This window comes from Crocuta crocuta, unplaced genomic scaffold (assembly GCF_008692635.1).
Source record: "Crocuta crocuta isolate KB4526 unplaced genomic scaffold, BGI_CrCroc_1.0 scaffold25, whole genome shotgun sequence".
NCBI lineage: Eukaryota > Metazoa > Chordata > Mammalia > Carnivora > Hyaenidae > Crocuta > Crocuta crocuta.
Genome location: NW_027532015.1, coordinates 15,207,098 through 15,224,149, shown reverse-complemented (window position 1 = coordinate 15,224,149; position 17,052 = coordinate 15,207,098). Strand labels below are relative to the sequence as shown.

Genomic DNA, 17,052 nt, shown 5'->3' with positions numbered 1-17,052 from the left:
TCTGTGAGTTCAGGAAGAGCATTTATGAGTGCCACCTTTTCATCATTTCCTTATTTGTTTCCTTCAAGTTCAGAGAGTTAAGAATAGGCCACCTAGTTTTGTGTTTAACAATGTCTGTGTTTTATTGCAGAGTGAGTAGTTTAAATAATTCCCATCTGGGGAAGGACCAATTTTGAGAGTGATTAACCTCAGATTATTAGCTCTAGTAGATTGCATAGCTTCCACTGAAACAGAAAATATTAAACACCGAATGCATCTCTGGCCATGACTCCTCAGAAGAACACACAGAATCAACCTAGGCAGAGGCATGAGGCATGAAGAAACACTCCATCCCAACTTACCTCTCAAATAGTTTACTACTAGGAAAATACCTACTCATGACACAAGTCCCTAGACTCAGATAACCAAGAAAAACAAGAAAATCAGAATAATGTTATAGTGGTATCAGTTTGCGTGGACACACTGCCTTGGGAACATTGATTTAAAACTCTGAAAATAATTATGGCTTTCTTTCTCTTTCAGAGGTGTGGCGAAATCTTGTTTGAAAACCCTGATCAGAATGTCAAATGTGTTTGCATGCTAGGTAAGAAGGCTTTTCCTTTTAGATATATAAAGTGTGTGGATGTCAAGTGGACTTGCTCTTGTTCTGTTGCCTTACTGACGGTCTCTTGTTGCATGCTGCAGAGGCTTACAGGCTTTTTGATGAGTTTATAGACAGGTATAATACATTTATATGTGGAACACTTGATACAGGTTTTGATTTTATTAACTGTCAGTAAGTGAGGAATCATGCATCTGAGCCTTTCACAATTTTCTTGGATCATCAGCATAACAGAATTGCATGCTTTGTATTTAGTCAAATGTGATGAAAAAGTAAGAATCACACTGTAATTCCTAAACTAGAAATGATAAATTAGGTAAGTAAACTAGTACAGAGAATATAAGTGGTGCACTTAACCAAAAAGTGAGAAATAGTCCAAATCATGACATGAACATTTTTAAACTGTAAAGTTTTAGGTATAGTGTTGAGATCTTATTTAAATCACTAAACTCTGTCCAATTAAATTTCATTCAATTACTGAACTAGAACAACAAACAGTAGCTTGGATAAATAAAAATAATCCTTAAATTTGACTTTCACCAAAATTTTACCCTATCCATTCCAACATTGAATTAATACTCATTAGCAAATATCAAAAAAATTCATTCTAGCTTTGTCCATTTTCTTTGACTAATTCAAATGTTGGCAGCTTAGGTTATTGTTGAGATGACTCAAAAGCAGTCAGCAAGATAGAGGCATGGGAAGGTCTTGGTAATGTATAATCCAAGATAATCATGTAATAAAGTTGCTCATGACTTGAAAAACAAACAAAAAAATACAAAAAAAAAACAACAAACAAAAACAGACACCATGTTTTCCTAGTCATTTGATCCTCATTTTCTTGTGCTAGTGTTTTAAACCTCTCTGTTGCAGTTCTTATATGTTTTCATTTTAATTAAGATGGTAAGTATAGAGTAACACATCCCTTGTAAAATGAATATTTTACTGGAAGTACATAACAATGAACATAGCATAGCATCGATACAACCATTTCAAATACCCAGTATTCCTATCCTTTAAGCATGAAAATGCCTCAAAAATGCTGATAGATGTAGATGATAGATAGGTAAATAGATGATAGATAGATAGATAGATAGATGATAGATAGACAGATAAGCAGAAAAAAAATTCCTTTGTCCAGCCATTATATCCCAACCTTGGATTTGGGAAAACATTTCTCATTTAATTTTAACAATAATAAAATGAAGTTGGTGCTGTCCTCATTTTATAGTTAGTAATAATGGAGGCAAATGGTTAAATAGGGTACCTTAATACCATTAAAATATTATATGATTATAGCTTCTACCTAATCTAGTAATCTTAATCATTTTTTTAAACTCCTAATGATTTTAAGCACAGGAGCACATCATCTATTTTGCCTGAATTTTCCTTTGTCCTGATTTCCCTGTGAGTTACCTGTTTAGTTTATAGCTAGGACAGGGACAGCAATACACTGTTTGCTACTGCTGGTAGGCTTAGCCTCACTTAAAGTAAGGCCAATTATCTTTCCATCTCTTCTGGATTATGGAATGGTTTATATAGCTGCCAGAAGACATTTCTGGCCACAAAATGTATCCCAGTGAATCCGCCACATTATAGAATATTCAAAAATTAGAAATATACTTATATTAACCAGTTCTGTATTACTTTTACTATCATAACAATTAAAATTAATTAAGCTCTTAAATATGTGAGAGGTGGAGTCTATCCTAAACACTTTACATAATTAGATCATTTATCCGAAACAAATTAAGGCATGACCTCTCTTTCAAAATATAAATGTCCTTGGCAATAGCAGTATATTAATTAAGCTTGCAGATTTCATTAGTTTATTAAATTTCTATTTTCTTAGTGATAGAGAACTAAACAATATGAAGTAATTATGAGAATGGAAGTTTTTGTTAGTTTTGAGGACACAGGGAAAATAAAGATGGAATAGGAAGAACAATGGTGCATTTTACCTTTAAAATAGATGGTAAATATTTATTTGGTTTCAAAAATAATACCATGTCTAGAGAGCTTGATTTATTCACATGGTGAAAACTGTGCCTTCAAGGAGCTTACATCTAAGAAGGCTTAGACTTTTTGCTACTTATCTTTTGAAGAGGATTGCTACAAAATTTAATTGAAACATTTACAAAGTCCTTTGAAATCTTAGATGAAAGAGAATGCCAAAATAAAATTATTATGGATATTGGTACACATGGATCAACCCACCGTTAGCAGGTGTCCACCTAAAGCCCAGAGGCTGCCGTTTCACAGCAATACTGTACAAGTTAATAAGAGAAGTGAAATCGGATGGTATATTCCCTTAAAACAAGAGAAAATCAAGTTATGAACATGTAACTCACTGTAACTGAGAGTATATCTCATATTCCTTCAAGAAGGGGCATCTATATTCACACAATAACAACAAAACACTTCTTTACCATTATCTGAAGTATTTGGTGCTTCCTTTGAAAGGAACCTGCGACCATACCCTTATGGCTTCCTAAAGCATTTCTTGAGAAAACATTATATTCTTTGATATTTTAAGGGACTATTAAGTTTTCTTAGTGTTTTCATGAGTAAAGTTTATATTTTTGCAGATAATGTTATAACGTTTTTATGAATAAATCAAAAGTTCCAAACAAGGAAACCAAACATATAAAGTCTTCATTTCCAAACTTTCACCTCTCATCTTTTTGCCACCCCAGAATTGAGTTCCTTAAGGGAGGCCAACCTGAAACACCCCACAGCTTTAAATTGTGAAGTTGGGCTCACTTTAACTCCTAAGATCCCCCTCTTTTCCCATTCGCATGCCAGGTTTGGGTGCCTGCCCAGTTCCCAGCTTTGCTCTGGTTTCCACACAGTTTAGACAGAACATGGAAGAGGGTCACTAGCCAGGGACACCATTTGTAGTTTTCTTCTCTCCCAGTGGTGTGTCCCCAGATCGTTATGAAAAATACTTTGAGTATATATGTTAGTCTGTGTACCTCATGACTTCCATAAATAAGCTATCCTCACCAAAGTCGTGCTTCTGGCTTATTACATTTAGTGAGACATTAGTGTAAAATTCATCTTGATTAACTCTGAATCACAAGTTCAAGTAGTTTTAAGTGGGAGCAAACTACCTTCATGTATAGGTCTTATGGGGAAGCTTTTCTGGGTTCAGGGAAATGGTTTGTGCTGCATATGAAGTAAAAAATAAAAAGATGTACTGCAGGGCTGGCTGCACTGAGTATTAAGTATTTATTCCTTAGAATTCCATCAGAGGGGGCAAATATGGGCAATTGAGTTAAGCACCAAATTGTAATAAATGTTGATTTCTTCTTTCCTTTATCTTTAGGGCATATGTTTAAAACTCCTACTTCCCCATCTCCCTCCTTTTTTAAAAATTTAGCCATAAGATTTCTTTCAAGCCAAATTAATCTCAGAAGCTCATATAACTATATCAAAATGTATATAACAAAACTTGCACCTTAATTAGGTATAATGAGCCGATACCAAAGGAAAAAAGAAGTGGAGGAGAAATTAGCTCTCATTGCACAAGTAATGTAGGAAGTATGATGAGTTACTAAAAAGATTTGACTTTTTAAATATAATGAATCAAACTGATTCACAAAGAGCCAAGAGTATTTTAACAAATTATATAAAGTGAGCAATGTTGATTCACTTCTTAGTCCACTTGCCAACCTCACTCTGTGCAATGATAAATCTTGGGAAAAGAAACTTTCAGAAAGCATTCCTCATCAGACTCCCCAATGCCTCTCACAACTGTTTCTTTCTCCTTATTCCTACAGTGAGATTCTCTTAAATAGTAAGCTTGAATTTGTTGGGGTTTTCTTTTGGGGAGGAAGTGAGTGGTTCTAATTTTTTAAATTATTTGAGTAGAGTTGACACACAGTGTCACATTAGCTTTGGGTGTACAATGCAATGATTCGACCTCTCTATTCATTATGCTATACTCACCACAAGTGTAGCTACAATCTGTCACCATACAACATTATTTCAATATCACTGACTATATTCCCCAGGCTGTGACTCTTATTCTTATAACTTATTCATTCCATAACTTGAAGCCTTCTTCTCCCACTCCCCTTCACCCATTTTGTCCATCCCTCTACCTCTTGCCTCTGGTAAATATCAGCTTTTTCTCTGTAGTTATAGGTCTGATTCTGGTTTTTGTCTGTTTATTCGTTTGTTTTGTTTTTTAGATTCCATACATGAGTGAAATCATATGGTATTTGTCTTTCTTAGTATGACTGTTCTCACTTTGCATAATATCCTGTAGGTCCATCCATGTTGTTGCAAATGGCACAATTTCATTCTTTTTTGTGGCTGTGTAATATTCCATTATAAATGTATACCATATATTCTTTATCCATTCTGTGGATGGACACTTAGGTTGCTTCCATATCTTGACTATTGCAAATAATTCTTCAATAACCATATGGGTGCAGATATCTTTTTAAATTAGTATTTTTGTCTTCTTTGGGGAAATACCCAGTAGTGGGATTACTGGATCATATGGTATTACTATTTTTAATTTTTTGAGGAACCTCCCTACTGTTTTCCACAGTGGCTGCCCTAGTGTGCATTCTTACTAACAGTGCATGAGGGTTCTTGTTTCCTCACATCCTTGCCAATCTTTGTTATTTTTTGTCTTTTTTTTAATTTTACCTGTTCTGACCAGTGTAAAGTCATATCTCATTGTAGTTTGATTTGCATTTCCTTTCATCTGTGATTTATGGTATCTTGTTGGCTCAGTCTCTCCACCCTCTTTATCAAGGTTTATGTTTATAATTTTTCAAGGTTTGAGATTTTCAGTGATCCTTCTCTTGTTTCATGCATGATTTTTTTCAGGCTGACTGGTGTCTTATCATTTGAATGTAAAATATGCACTTTTTTATCTGCCATGGCTTTTTGTTGAAGTTTATTAGAAACCAGTTAAAGAGATTTTCAGTCTTAAACAACTAAATTTACCATAAAAATCAATGTTTCATTAACATTCAACATAAACAAAGAGACTTGCTTTCTAGTCCTACTGCCAAAAAATTAACTGTGTACTTGTGGAAAATGTTTTGTCTTTTAGGCTTTAATTTATAATTTTTCTGCAAAGTAGAAATTAAAACATCTGTTCTTCCTAGCCCAGGGGTTGTTCTGGTGACAGAATAAAATGTTCTAAGGGGAGACTTTGCCTGCTGTAATGTCCTAAATATCGTTTATGCATCAATAAATTGAGAAATAAATAATAAACAATTGAAAATAACAAATCAATGATAATAAAAAACAAATAATGAATTATTTATTGATGACATTAGTAGTGTTTAGAAAGCAACTGAAAAGCTGACATATTACATAAAGGTGAGAACAATTTTTTAAAGTATCAAACTCATTCTTCAAAATTGTATAGTAACTCTGGGGTGCCTGATGGTTCAGTTAGTTAAGCATACGACTCTTGATTTCAGCTCAGGTCAGAATCTCATAGTTTCATGAGTTCGAGCCCCACATCGGGCTCTGTGCTGACAGTACAGAGCCTCCTTGGGATTCACTCACTCCGTCTCTCTCTGCCCATCCCCTGCTGTCTTTCTCTTCTCTCAAAATAAATAAATAAACTTAAAAAATTAAAAAATTAAAAGAATTGTATAGTAACTCAAAGGTATTCATTCAATTCTCATTCAACAAACATGCATTGAATACCTACTATATGAAAGGTATTGTCCTGGGCACTAGGAATACACAGCCAATGGGACATGTGTCTTGTCCTTGGAGGGTTTAACAGTCCAGGAAGAGATTCAATCCCTGAACCCCCAAATCTGCAGCACCAGCTTGAGAGGACACATGACACAATAATAATAATACAATAGTAATAATAATAATAACAATAATAAAGAAGTATGTTGGGACTTCAAAAATGGGGAAGGTGTATACAGCTGGGATATGAAGACGTAGATTTAGATATGCAGGGGCTGAGAAAATGACAGTATCCTAGGCAGATGTGTGTCCATATTCAAAAGGCCAGATAAAAGAAAGCTGGAGAGTAGGAGGGAGCAGGAAGTCTTTCAGGCCACATAGATGATGGAAGAATATATTGAAAAGGAATTGGAGGCCTTATTATGGACAGTTTGTTGTCATTGACTCTAAAAAGAGAGAAGTATAAGATAAGAAAGTCTTGGTCTCTTATTTAGAGAGTATTTTTTCAATTATAGAATTTTAGGGAATATTCTATAAACTAGTTCCACTGGACAGTTGTTAAGAACAGCTATTTATCAGATACTTATTAAATTAAATAATTTTAACTCAATATGTATTTGAACCTGATGACCTGAATTCTAGATCTGACTTTTTTAATATTAATTTTATCTTTTCCCTTAGATATTAAATATCATAATGTTTTATTTAAGAAGTAAAACAATATTGTAATCTTTTATACTAGAGAAAATTGATCACCAAATGATGCATTTTATATTTTTGTCTGTTTGTTAATTGCTATGTCCCGGCATCACCCCACTACATAAAACGTAAGTACCATGAAAGCAAAGACTTAGTTTTATTCACTGCTAGGTGTCCAACATTTGGAACAGTGTCCGGCCACTTAGCCTGTAATGAGAACCCAGTATTTGTTGAATGGATACATGCTGATGCATTTGTGAGAACAGCAAAATCACCTGCAGGGCATGACCCACGTGTATCAAAACCTGGTTGGTGTAGCATTTAAAACCATCTGCTACCTCAGCTAAGGCATAGGTCCGCTCCTACATGAACTAACTGGCAGTTTCCCAAGCATATTACTCCAGTATCCAGGATGATAATTGTCGTTCTCTGCAAATAGGCAGTTAGGACCTAGCCTAGGAATCAGGTAATTAACAAATATTTCCTGAGCACTATCTTATGCTCCACCCTCTGCTGGGAGTACTCTGAAAGTTGATGTAATGAGCAAGGTAGAATCACTGTCACGACAGATTATTCCTCTGCAGATGGAACATTGTGTTGAGAAAACAGGAGGAGGGCTGTTATTTTGTCTTCTCTATGTTTACAGGCATATACAGAAAATTATTTTACTCTGAGGTTTATTATTTAAAAGTTTTTCTACATTGTCTTACTGACTTTTAAAATTTTTATTTGGAAGTTGCTGTTGTCTTTCATAAGAAAAATAAGTCTCCTAGTTTCACGGTTGCTTTCTGTGGAATGCAGCAGCATTTCCAAGGCAACAAAACACCACACTTCTGAATGCAGCTGGGAGCCAGGGCTCAGATAAGAGCTAGCTGCGAATAACAACACAGGCAGAGGTCACTCCATCAGAACTGAAGCTATCAAATCCCCAAGTGATAGAAGTGTCAGTCATTTAGTCAGTTAGCTTCATTTTCTCTCATAGAAAGCTTCACTTCAGAAAGCTTATTCAATCAACAAGTATTTATAGATAAATATGGCATGCCAGGGTAGGAATGTGAAGACATGTGAGTTCTGGTTTCTGCCCTCAAGAAGCTTCCAATCTAGTAAGAACGACGTAGACAAAAACACCATCACGTGATAGATCATAAGAAGGATGGGCCAGGGTCTTGTGAAAGAGGAGAGGTGGAGTGGTGTCAGAAAGGCCTACCCAGAGGTGATAAGGAACTGAGTGTCAGAGAGAAAGAGCAGACAGCCCTGTGAGGCTGGGAAGGGGAGACCTACTGAAAAAGACACTGGCATTTCTAGACAGAAATTTCTAGCAGGTGCAGGAAGCTTAATATGGCCAAAAAGAAAAACTGTAAGTCATTATGCTGGAAGATTAGAGTAAGAGTAAAGAAATGATCAGATAATCAATGTGGAAAGGAAGGTGGGGGCAGATTGAAAGGACCTATAACAGGACAAAGAACCATTTAAGAATGTTCAAGCAGAGGAGCTACAATGTGAGATACATGTTTCAGATGGATCTGGTTAACGAGAGAATGCCCTGGAGGAGGACCAGACTGGAGAAAGAGAGGTCAGTTTAGGAAATTGCAATAATAATTGGGTGAGAAATGATGAGCCCTGCCCAAACAGACAACATCAAGGAGGACAGAAGGCACAAAACTCAGGAGACTTTGAAAGGGGATCAAAGAACTTTATGATGGATTGGCTGTAGGAATGTTATTTAGAGGTGCTATTTCACCCTCCTCCAGACAAACTTCCCCAGTGGAGAGTACAAGAAAATCAGATTTGCAACATGAGAAACAATGAATTAAATTTTGGACACAGCAAACTTGAGATGCTGAAGGAATTCTCAGATATAGTAGGGAGTCTGGAGCTTAGAACAGTGATCTTGGAGAAGGTATTGGTCATGATATCAGTGAGGAGGTGAGGAGGAAGATGGATGTGCACCTTGGAATGTTTGGAAGCAACACTGAAGGGTTGAATCTGAGCAAGAGGAAACGGAAGAAGCTTAAATAAGTAGGGGGTTAAGGAGTGGACAGAGAGACAGAAGGAAAACAAGAGAGAATGGTATCATCTTAGCCATGAAGAAAGATTCAAAAGGAAGATCACAATAAAAATGTGAAGTACTACAGGAGTCAAATGTGATCGAAATTAAAAGGCATTTATTGGACTTAGCAACCTGAAGGTATTATCAGCAAGAATATAACTAGTAGAGGGCGCCTGGGTGGTTCAGTTGGTTAAGCGGTCAACTTCAGCTCAGGTCATGATCTTGCGGTTAGTGAGTTGGAGTCCTGCATTGGGCCCTGCGCTGACAGCTCAGAGCCTGGAGCTTACTTCTGATTCTGTGTCTTCCTCTCTCTCTGCCCCTCTCCAGCTGGCACTCTGTCTCTCTCAAAAATAAATAAACATTTAAAAAACGCTCATTAAGAGTATAACTAGCAGAAGGTCAAAGGTAGGGAGGGTGTACAGAGACAGGAAGCAGAGAACCAAGGAGGGGCAATCATCTACCAAGAAATTTGTCTTCAAAAAGAAGGCAAAAAATCAGATTTGCAACCATGGGAAATGAAATCTTAAGATGAGAAAGATTTGAGAATGTTTCAATTCAGAGAAGAAAGAGTGAGTAAAGGAAGTGGCTGAATATTTCTGAAGAGAAAGGAAATAGCTTTCAGCTGTAAAACCCCTCCCCTCACAATGGAGAGAAGGCAGTGACAGTGGACAAGGGGGTCATGGATGGAGACATGCCCATCAGAATAAAGATGGGCAGAAATCGAGATTTCCATCTAATTGCTTCCCTTCTTGTTAAGAAGAAAGCATGATATCCTGGAGAGAAGAAGAAGAATAGAGGAGGAAGCATGAAGAGGTAGGTAAAGGTTTGAAATTAATGTAAGAAAAAAAGAAAGAACTGACTAGAGATAGGTCAAAGGGAATTGCAAAGCGGTTCTCATGTTAAACTCTATGAACTAAAATACCAACGCCAATCTATAAAACTTTTAAAAATGTGTAAAACACCGTGTGTTTGAAACACACATTTAAGAAAAGTAACTGCCTGTTACTGTTCAGGAACACTCTGCCTTCACTTTTCTCCTTAGGGGTCTCCTCTTCTATGGCCAGTCAAGGTAACCTGCACAGGACTGCTTTCCTTGACCCTAATTCACAAGATCCTCTCTCTCACACTGTAAATGTTGAATTGTCTCTCCATTTTTTCCCCCTAGAATGCATATTCCAAGGGAGTAGGTCTTCATCTTATTTATCTTCATATTCCTAGCAACCAGCATTGGCCCCAAACTTCAAAAGGGCACAAAAAAATTATTCCTAATGAAAGTACAAGAAAAATTTAATGTTTTGTATTTGCTCCAAAACTTCTCCTCTGACCCTACGTGCCTCAAGGGGACTCCTTCCTGACTCATTTTGGCCTAAAAGGAGATGACTCCACATCCACCTCCTAATTGTCAAGGAGACAAGAGGTGCTAAGCCATTTGAGATCTGAGAGTACCATTGCGTCCTGAGCTGGACCACCCCTAGCCTCTTCAGCCACCCCTGAAGCCACTGCAGTGGTTCATTTCCCTCAGTTACAAATTTTATTCAAAGGCTTCTGCTCTCAGAATGAGTTCACCCAGGGATCCTTGTGTACATCAAACTGTATTTTTACAATGTTCCAGAAAAGGTGTCATTTCTGTTTGACTCCCAAACAATGCTGGACTTTTTATTGAAAGGAATACAGATTATAATTGTATTTCATTGCGAATTTGTACATTTTTAGACAAATTATTCATAGAGTCTTGCTATTCAGGGTGGCTTAAGAGATCCCAATCTGGAGGTGCCTGGATGGCTCAGCCAGTTAGGTGTCCGACTTTAATTCAGGTCATGATCTCCCAGTTTGTAAGTTCGATCCCCACATCAGGCTCTGTGCTCACAGCTCGGAGCCTGGAGCCTGTGTCAGATTATATGTCTCCCTCTCTCTGTGCCCCTCCCTTGCTCATGCTCTGTCTCTCTCTCTCAAAATTGAATAATCTGTTTTGTTTATAAATTTATAATGTTTTCTAATGTGTATAGATTATAAACATGCACAAAATATAAAAATTTTCAAAGTTATGTAGATTATAAAAGTTATGTACATTATAAAAATACACAAAAAGGTAACTTTAAAGTATCGAAAAAGTAAATATTTGTTCCCATTGTATTAATTGCCTTCTTTGAACTACAACATTTCATTGTCATCTAATTACCAAAAAAATATTTTATTTACTTGCCAAGAGACAAAGAGACAGCTAACTGGTAGTCTAGAAAGCTTAGTTTCCATAAGCCCAAAACCTTCATATCTGACTCATTAATGCAAGTCTTTAACTTTTGTGATGCTAGCTTGGACATTATCAAAACTACTGACCTTAAAAGCAAATCTAAAAGTAGGTTTTACATAATAATAAACAAATGCAAAGAATTTCCCTTTTTCTACTTTAAGATAGTCAATCACATATGAATTTATATATTTGGCTTACAGTGAATATTTTTAAAATTTTATGACTTGCAACTTAATGAGACAGTAATATTATATGTTTTTCTTTACCTGAATTTTAGATTCTGAGGTCTCTCATTCTAGGTGGCACAGTAGAAAATTGGAGGTTTCTTTCTGAAAGAGGCCCTCACATTCCTAAATATAAGAATATAAAACCAGAAATGCTACTAAGATGTAGAATTCTGTAAGATTGGTGAACAACAGTATTTTTATTGTTCAGTAATGACCATATACTACAAACCTAAGAATTTTTGCAATATATACAGTAAATCTATGAAAAAGTTACCATGCCAACATACTTTCTAAAATGTATATTACAATGTCAAGAAAATGCATTTCAATATTTCTAGCTTCTTTAAACACTTAAATATTTGGAAAAATAATTGAACACTTTGGAAGTACATATTGAATTAAAAAATACATTTTCTACATTTCTTAGAAAAAGTTCAGCATCTTATTACTGAATTACTGTATTCTTTATAGAATAAGCTTGTTGACGGTGTGGAGGTTCCTCAAACAATTAACAATGGAACTCCCCTATGACCCAGCAATAGCACTGCTAGGAATTTACCCAAGGGATACAGGAGTGCTGATGCATAGGGGCACATGTACCCCAATGTTCATAGCAGCACTCTCAACAATAGCCAAATCATGGAAAGAGCCTAAGTGTCCATCAACGGACGAATGGATCAAGAAGATGTGGTTTACCTATACGATGGAATACTACATGCAAATGAGAAAGAATGAAATCTGGCCATGTGTAGCAACATGGATGGAACTTGAGGGTGTTATGCTGAGTGAAATAAGTTAGGCAGAGAGGGACAAATACCATATGTTTGCACGTATAGGAGGATTAGAAGGAACTTAAGGGAGGACCATAGGTGAGAAGAAGGGGGAAATAGTGGGGGAGGGGGAGAGAGGCAAACCATGAGAAACTTGAATGCTGAAACAAACTGAGGACTGATGGGTGTGGGGGGGAGGGGGGTGATGGGCATGGAGAAAGGCACTTGTGGGGATGAGCATTGGGTGTTATATGGAAACCAACCTAACAATAAACTATTTGTAAAAAAAATAAATAAATAAAAATAAAGAAACATAAAAAAATTTTAAATAAAAAATAAACATTAAAAAAATAAATAAAAAAAAGAATAGGTTTGTTGATAATAATTAACTCCACTAGGCAGTATGTGTGAAAGATAGCTTATTCCATCTGCTTTCACTTTTTGTATCATTGAAACTCTTCTTTCATTGATCATGTTTATAAGATGGTTGACTAATAAAATGCCAAGATGACTGTGGGTAACAGTGGGCGAATGACCACAATCATGATTTAGTTAATTTAGCAGACATTTGGAACTTGGTCTTAAGCATATCTCTCTCAATATTTGAAGGGACTTAGTTCTTTCAGATATTGCTTTCATAGGACTTTAAAGTTGGGAACAACTTTGAGTGAGGGTCAAGCAGGAGAAGAGTTCCTCCTCTAGCTTAGTCCACCTGCCTAGACCCCAGAAGTTCGGAGTTAAGTTTCAGATATGTGAGCACACAGAATCATGTAAATTTTTAGGCCATTCCAATTAGTAAAGGATTTTTCCTCTATATACAATTTTTCAGCAATTGTACTGATGAAAATGGAAACATTCTATTTAAAAATAAAAATCAAGACAATTTTTCCTGTAGGGAAAGCTTCTTGGAAAATTGGATTCAAATGTTAGTATCTTTAGAAAAGCAAGTTTTCAATTAGTGTATTTACTTTAGTAAACAGGAACTAATATGGGTACATATATCTAAGTTTATATTTATCAATAGCCTGATATTCCTCAACAATTGAAATTGTAGGGTGCGTATTTATTGACGCTTCTCATTCTCTTGCCATTAGTCTATTTAGCTATTGGTTTATTTAGATAGAACATTTTTTCTCACTTTTTTTTATTGAAATACAACTTAAATCCTGATGAGCATCCAGTTTTTAAATGTACAGCTCAATGAATTCTTAGAAAGTTAATACATCCATGTAACCAAACAGATCAGTACAGTCTTCCTCACACCTTCTCCCACACATTATTTCCAAAGATTCCACACTGCCTCACTGACTTCTATCACTGTCCCCTAATTTTGAAATTTATATAAATAGAATCACAGAGCATTTTCTACTTTCTGCCTACTTTCTTTAAACCAACATCGTCCATGAAATTCATCCATGCTGTTGCACATAACTACAGTTCATTCTTTTCTTATTTCTTTTCCTCTAGAGCAGAGGTCAGCAAATTATAGCCCAGGGGCTAAATCTGGCCTGCCAACTGTTTTTGTAAATAAAGTTTGATTAGAACATAGCTATGCCCATTCATTTCGATATTGTCTATAACTGTTTTCATATTACATTGGCAGAGTTCAGTAACAGTGAAAGAGACCATATGATCCCCCAAATCTATCATATTACAGGAAAAAACTGCTGACCATTGCAGTCTTCCTTGTGTGTGTGCGTGTGTGTGTCTATGTGTGTGTTTGTGACAATTTATTTATCAATTCTAATGGTAATGAACATTTACCCAGTTTGAACTGTTACAAATAATTTCTAGTTTTGGACTGTCAAAAATGATACTGCTGTGAACACTCTTGTATGTCTTTTTGTGCACAGATAAACACATCTTCACTTAAGTAACCTTCTGGGTAAGAGGGTATGTATATGCTCAGCTTTCACTGACTCCTCTAAATTGTTTTCCAAAGTGGCTATACCAATTCACCCTTGCACTAATTGTGTACGATAGGCCAGTAAATAATTTGACACTTGATAATTATCTTTGAGTAAAAGTTAGAATGCATAATTCATCATTCCACTCCATACAAACAACATTTCATGCAATAGCCTCTAATGAGATCATGTATCGTTTATGCAAACAAGTCATTAGATTGATAATGGCAGTAGTAAAAGGCGTATACTGTATTTGTTGATTGACAATGAATATTAAACAGCTGGAGTTTGTTGCATAAACCAAACTAACCATTATTTTTTATTGAACACTTGGAAATAAGTGCCCCTCAAATGATCCTAATAAGTGTTTCTCATCCACAATGGAACTATAAACAAATCCATGGTTTGTAAATAAAAACACTTTTCTGTTGAGGTTATTGACTTCCATTTTTTTAATACAAAATCCAAAATTAACCAATATTCTTTATTTGTTTGTTTTTATTTTTTAATGTTTATTTGTTTGTTTCTTTGTTTGTTTTCAGATCAAGTATAAAATCAGCATTGTTAATCCAGAGGAAATATTGTATTACTCTAGATAACATTTTTTTCTTAAATACTTTATTGTCAAGTTGGTTTCCATATAACATCCAGTGCTCATCCCAACTAGTGCCCTCCTGCATGCCCATCACCTCCCTTCCCCCCCCCCCCCTCCGTCCTCCGTTTGTTCTTGGCATTCAAGAGTCTCTCATGGTTTGCCTCCCTCCCTCTCCCCAACTACTTTTTCCTCTTCTCCCCCACGGTCCTCCGTTAAGTTCTTCCTAATCCACCTATATGTGTAAACATATGGTATATGTCCTTCTCTGCCTGACTTATTTCGCTAGGCATAACACCCTCAAGTTCCATCCATGTTGCTACAAATGGCCAGATTTCATTCTTTTTCATTACCCTGTAGTATTCCATTAGATAGATAAACCACATCTTCTTGATCCATTTATCAATTGATGGACACTTAGGCTCTTTCCATGATTTGGCTATTGTTGAGAGTGCTGCTATGAACATTGGGGTACATGTGACCCTATGCATCAGCACTCCTGTATCCCTTGGGTAAATTCCTAGCAGTGCTATTGCTGGGTTATAGGGGAGTTCTATTGTTAAATTTTTGAGGAAACTCCACACTGTTTTCCAGAGGGGCTGCACCAGTTCACATTCCCAAAAGCAGTGTAGAAAGACTCCCGTTTCTCCACATCCTCGCCAGCGTCTACAGGCTCCTGATTTATTCATTGTAGCCACTCTGACCAGAGTGAGGTGGTTTCTCAGTGTGGTGTTGATTTGTATTTGCCTGACGATGATGGACGCTGAGCAACATTTCATGTGTCTGTTGGCCATCTGGATGTCCTCTTTGGAGAAGTGTCTATTCACATCTTCTGCCCATTTCTTCACTGGATTATTTGTTTTTCGGGTGTGGAGTTTGATGAGTTTCTTATAGATTTTGGATACTAGCCCTTTATCTGATATGTCATTTGCAACTATCTTTTCCCATTCTGTCAGTTGCCTATTAGTTTTATTGATTGTTTCCTTTGCCGTGCAGAAGCTTTTTATCGTGATGAGGTCCCAATAGTTGATTTTTGCTCTTGATTCTCTTGCTTTTGAAGATGTGTCAAGTAAGAAATTGCTGCGGTGGAGGTCAAGGAGGTTGTTTCCTGCTTTCTCCTCTAGGGTTTTGATGGTTTCCTATCTCACATTCAGGTCCTTTATCCATTTTGAGTTTATTTTTGTGTATGGTGTGAGAAAATGATCTAGTTTCATTCTTCTGCATGTTGCTGTCCAGTTCTCCCAGCACCATCTGTTAAAGAGGCTTTTTTCCATTGGATACTCTTTCCTGCTTTGTCAAAGATTAGTTGGCCATACAATTGTGGATCCAATTCTGAGTTCTGTCTTCTATTTCATTGGTCTATGTGTCTACTTTTGTGCCAATGCCACACTGTCTTGATGATTACAGCTTTGTAGTAGAGGCTAAAGTCTGAGATGGTGATAACTCCCATTTTGGTTTTCTTCTTCAATATTACTTTGGCTATTCGGGGTCTTTTGTGGTTCCATACACATTTTAGGATAGTTTGTTGTAGTTTTGAGAAGAATGCTGGTGCAATTTTGAATGGGATTGCATTGAATGTGTAGATTGCTTTGGGTAGTAATGACATTTTAACTATATTTATTCTTATGGGCGCCTGGGTGGCTCAGTTGGTTAAGCGTCCAACTTCGGCTCAGGTCATGATCTCATAGTTTGTGGGTTCGAGCTCTGCACAGGCTCTATGCTGACAACTAGCTCAGAGCCTTGAGTCTTTTTCAGATTCTGTATCTCCCTCACTCTCTCACCCTCCCCTGCTCATGCTGTCACTCTTTCTATCAGAAATAAATAAAACATTGAAATTTTTTTAAAAAACAATATTTATTCTTCCAATCCATGAGCATGGAATATTTTTCCATTTCTTTGTGTCTTCTTCAACTTCCCTCATAAGGTTTTTTTATGTTTTTCATCATACAGATCTCTTATATCTTTGCTTAGGCTTAATCCTAGGTATTTTATGGGTTTTTTGTGCAGTTCTGAATGGGATCAGTTTCTTGATTTCTCTTTCTGTTGCTTCATTATTGGTGTATAAAAATGCACCGATTTCTGTATGTTGATTTTGTACCCTACAACTTTGCTGAATTCATGGATCAGTTCTAGCAAGCTTCTTATGGAGTCTGTCGAGTTTTCTATGTAGAGTATCATGTCGTCTGTGAAAAGTGAAAGTTTGACTTCTTCTTTGCCAATTCTGATGCCTTTTATTTCTTTTTGTTGTCTGATGGCTGATGCTAGGACTTCCAGCACTA

The 17,052-nt window shown here is 36.3% G+C and overlaps 1 protein-coding gene across 2 annotated transcripts in view; it reads left to right on the top strand.

The window, feature by feature from the left end:
• Positions 1-17,052, top strand: part of PDE7B (phosphodiesterase 7B) — a 326,628-nt gene that overhangs the window by 107,424 nt on the left and 202,152 nt on the right. The window contains exon 2 of one of the 2 annotated variants that reach the window (XM_077776126.1): positions 523-583. In XM_077776126.1, coding sequence (XP_077632252.1) covers positions 523-583 — 61 coding nt within the window. Of the gene's footprint in view, positions 1-501; positions 584-17,052 lie in introns of those variants that run through there. The other variant, XM_077776125.1, reaches the window with a different exon arrangement.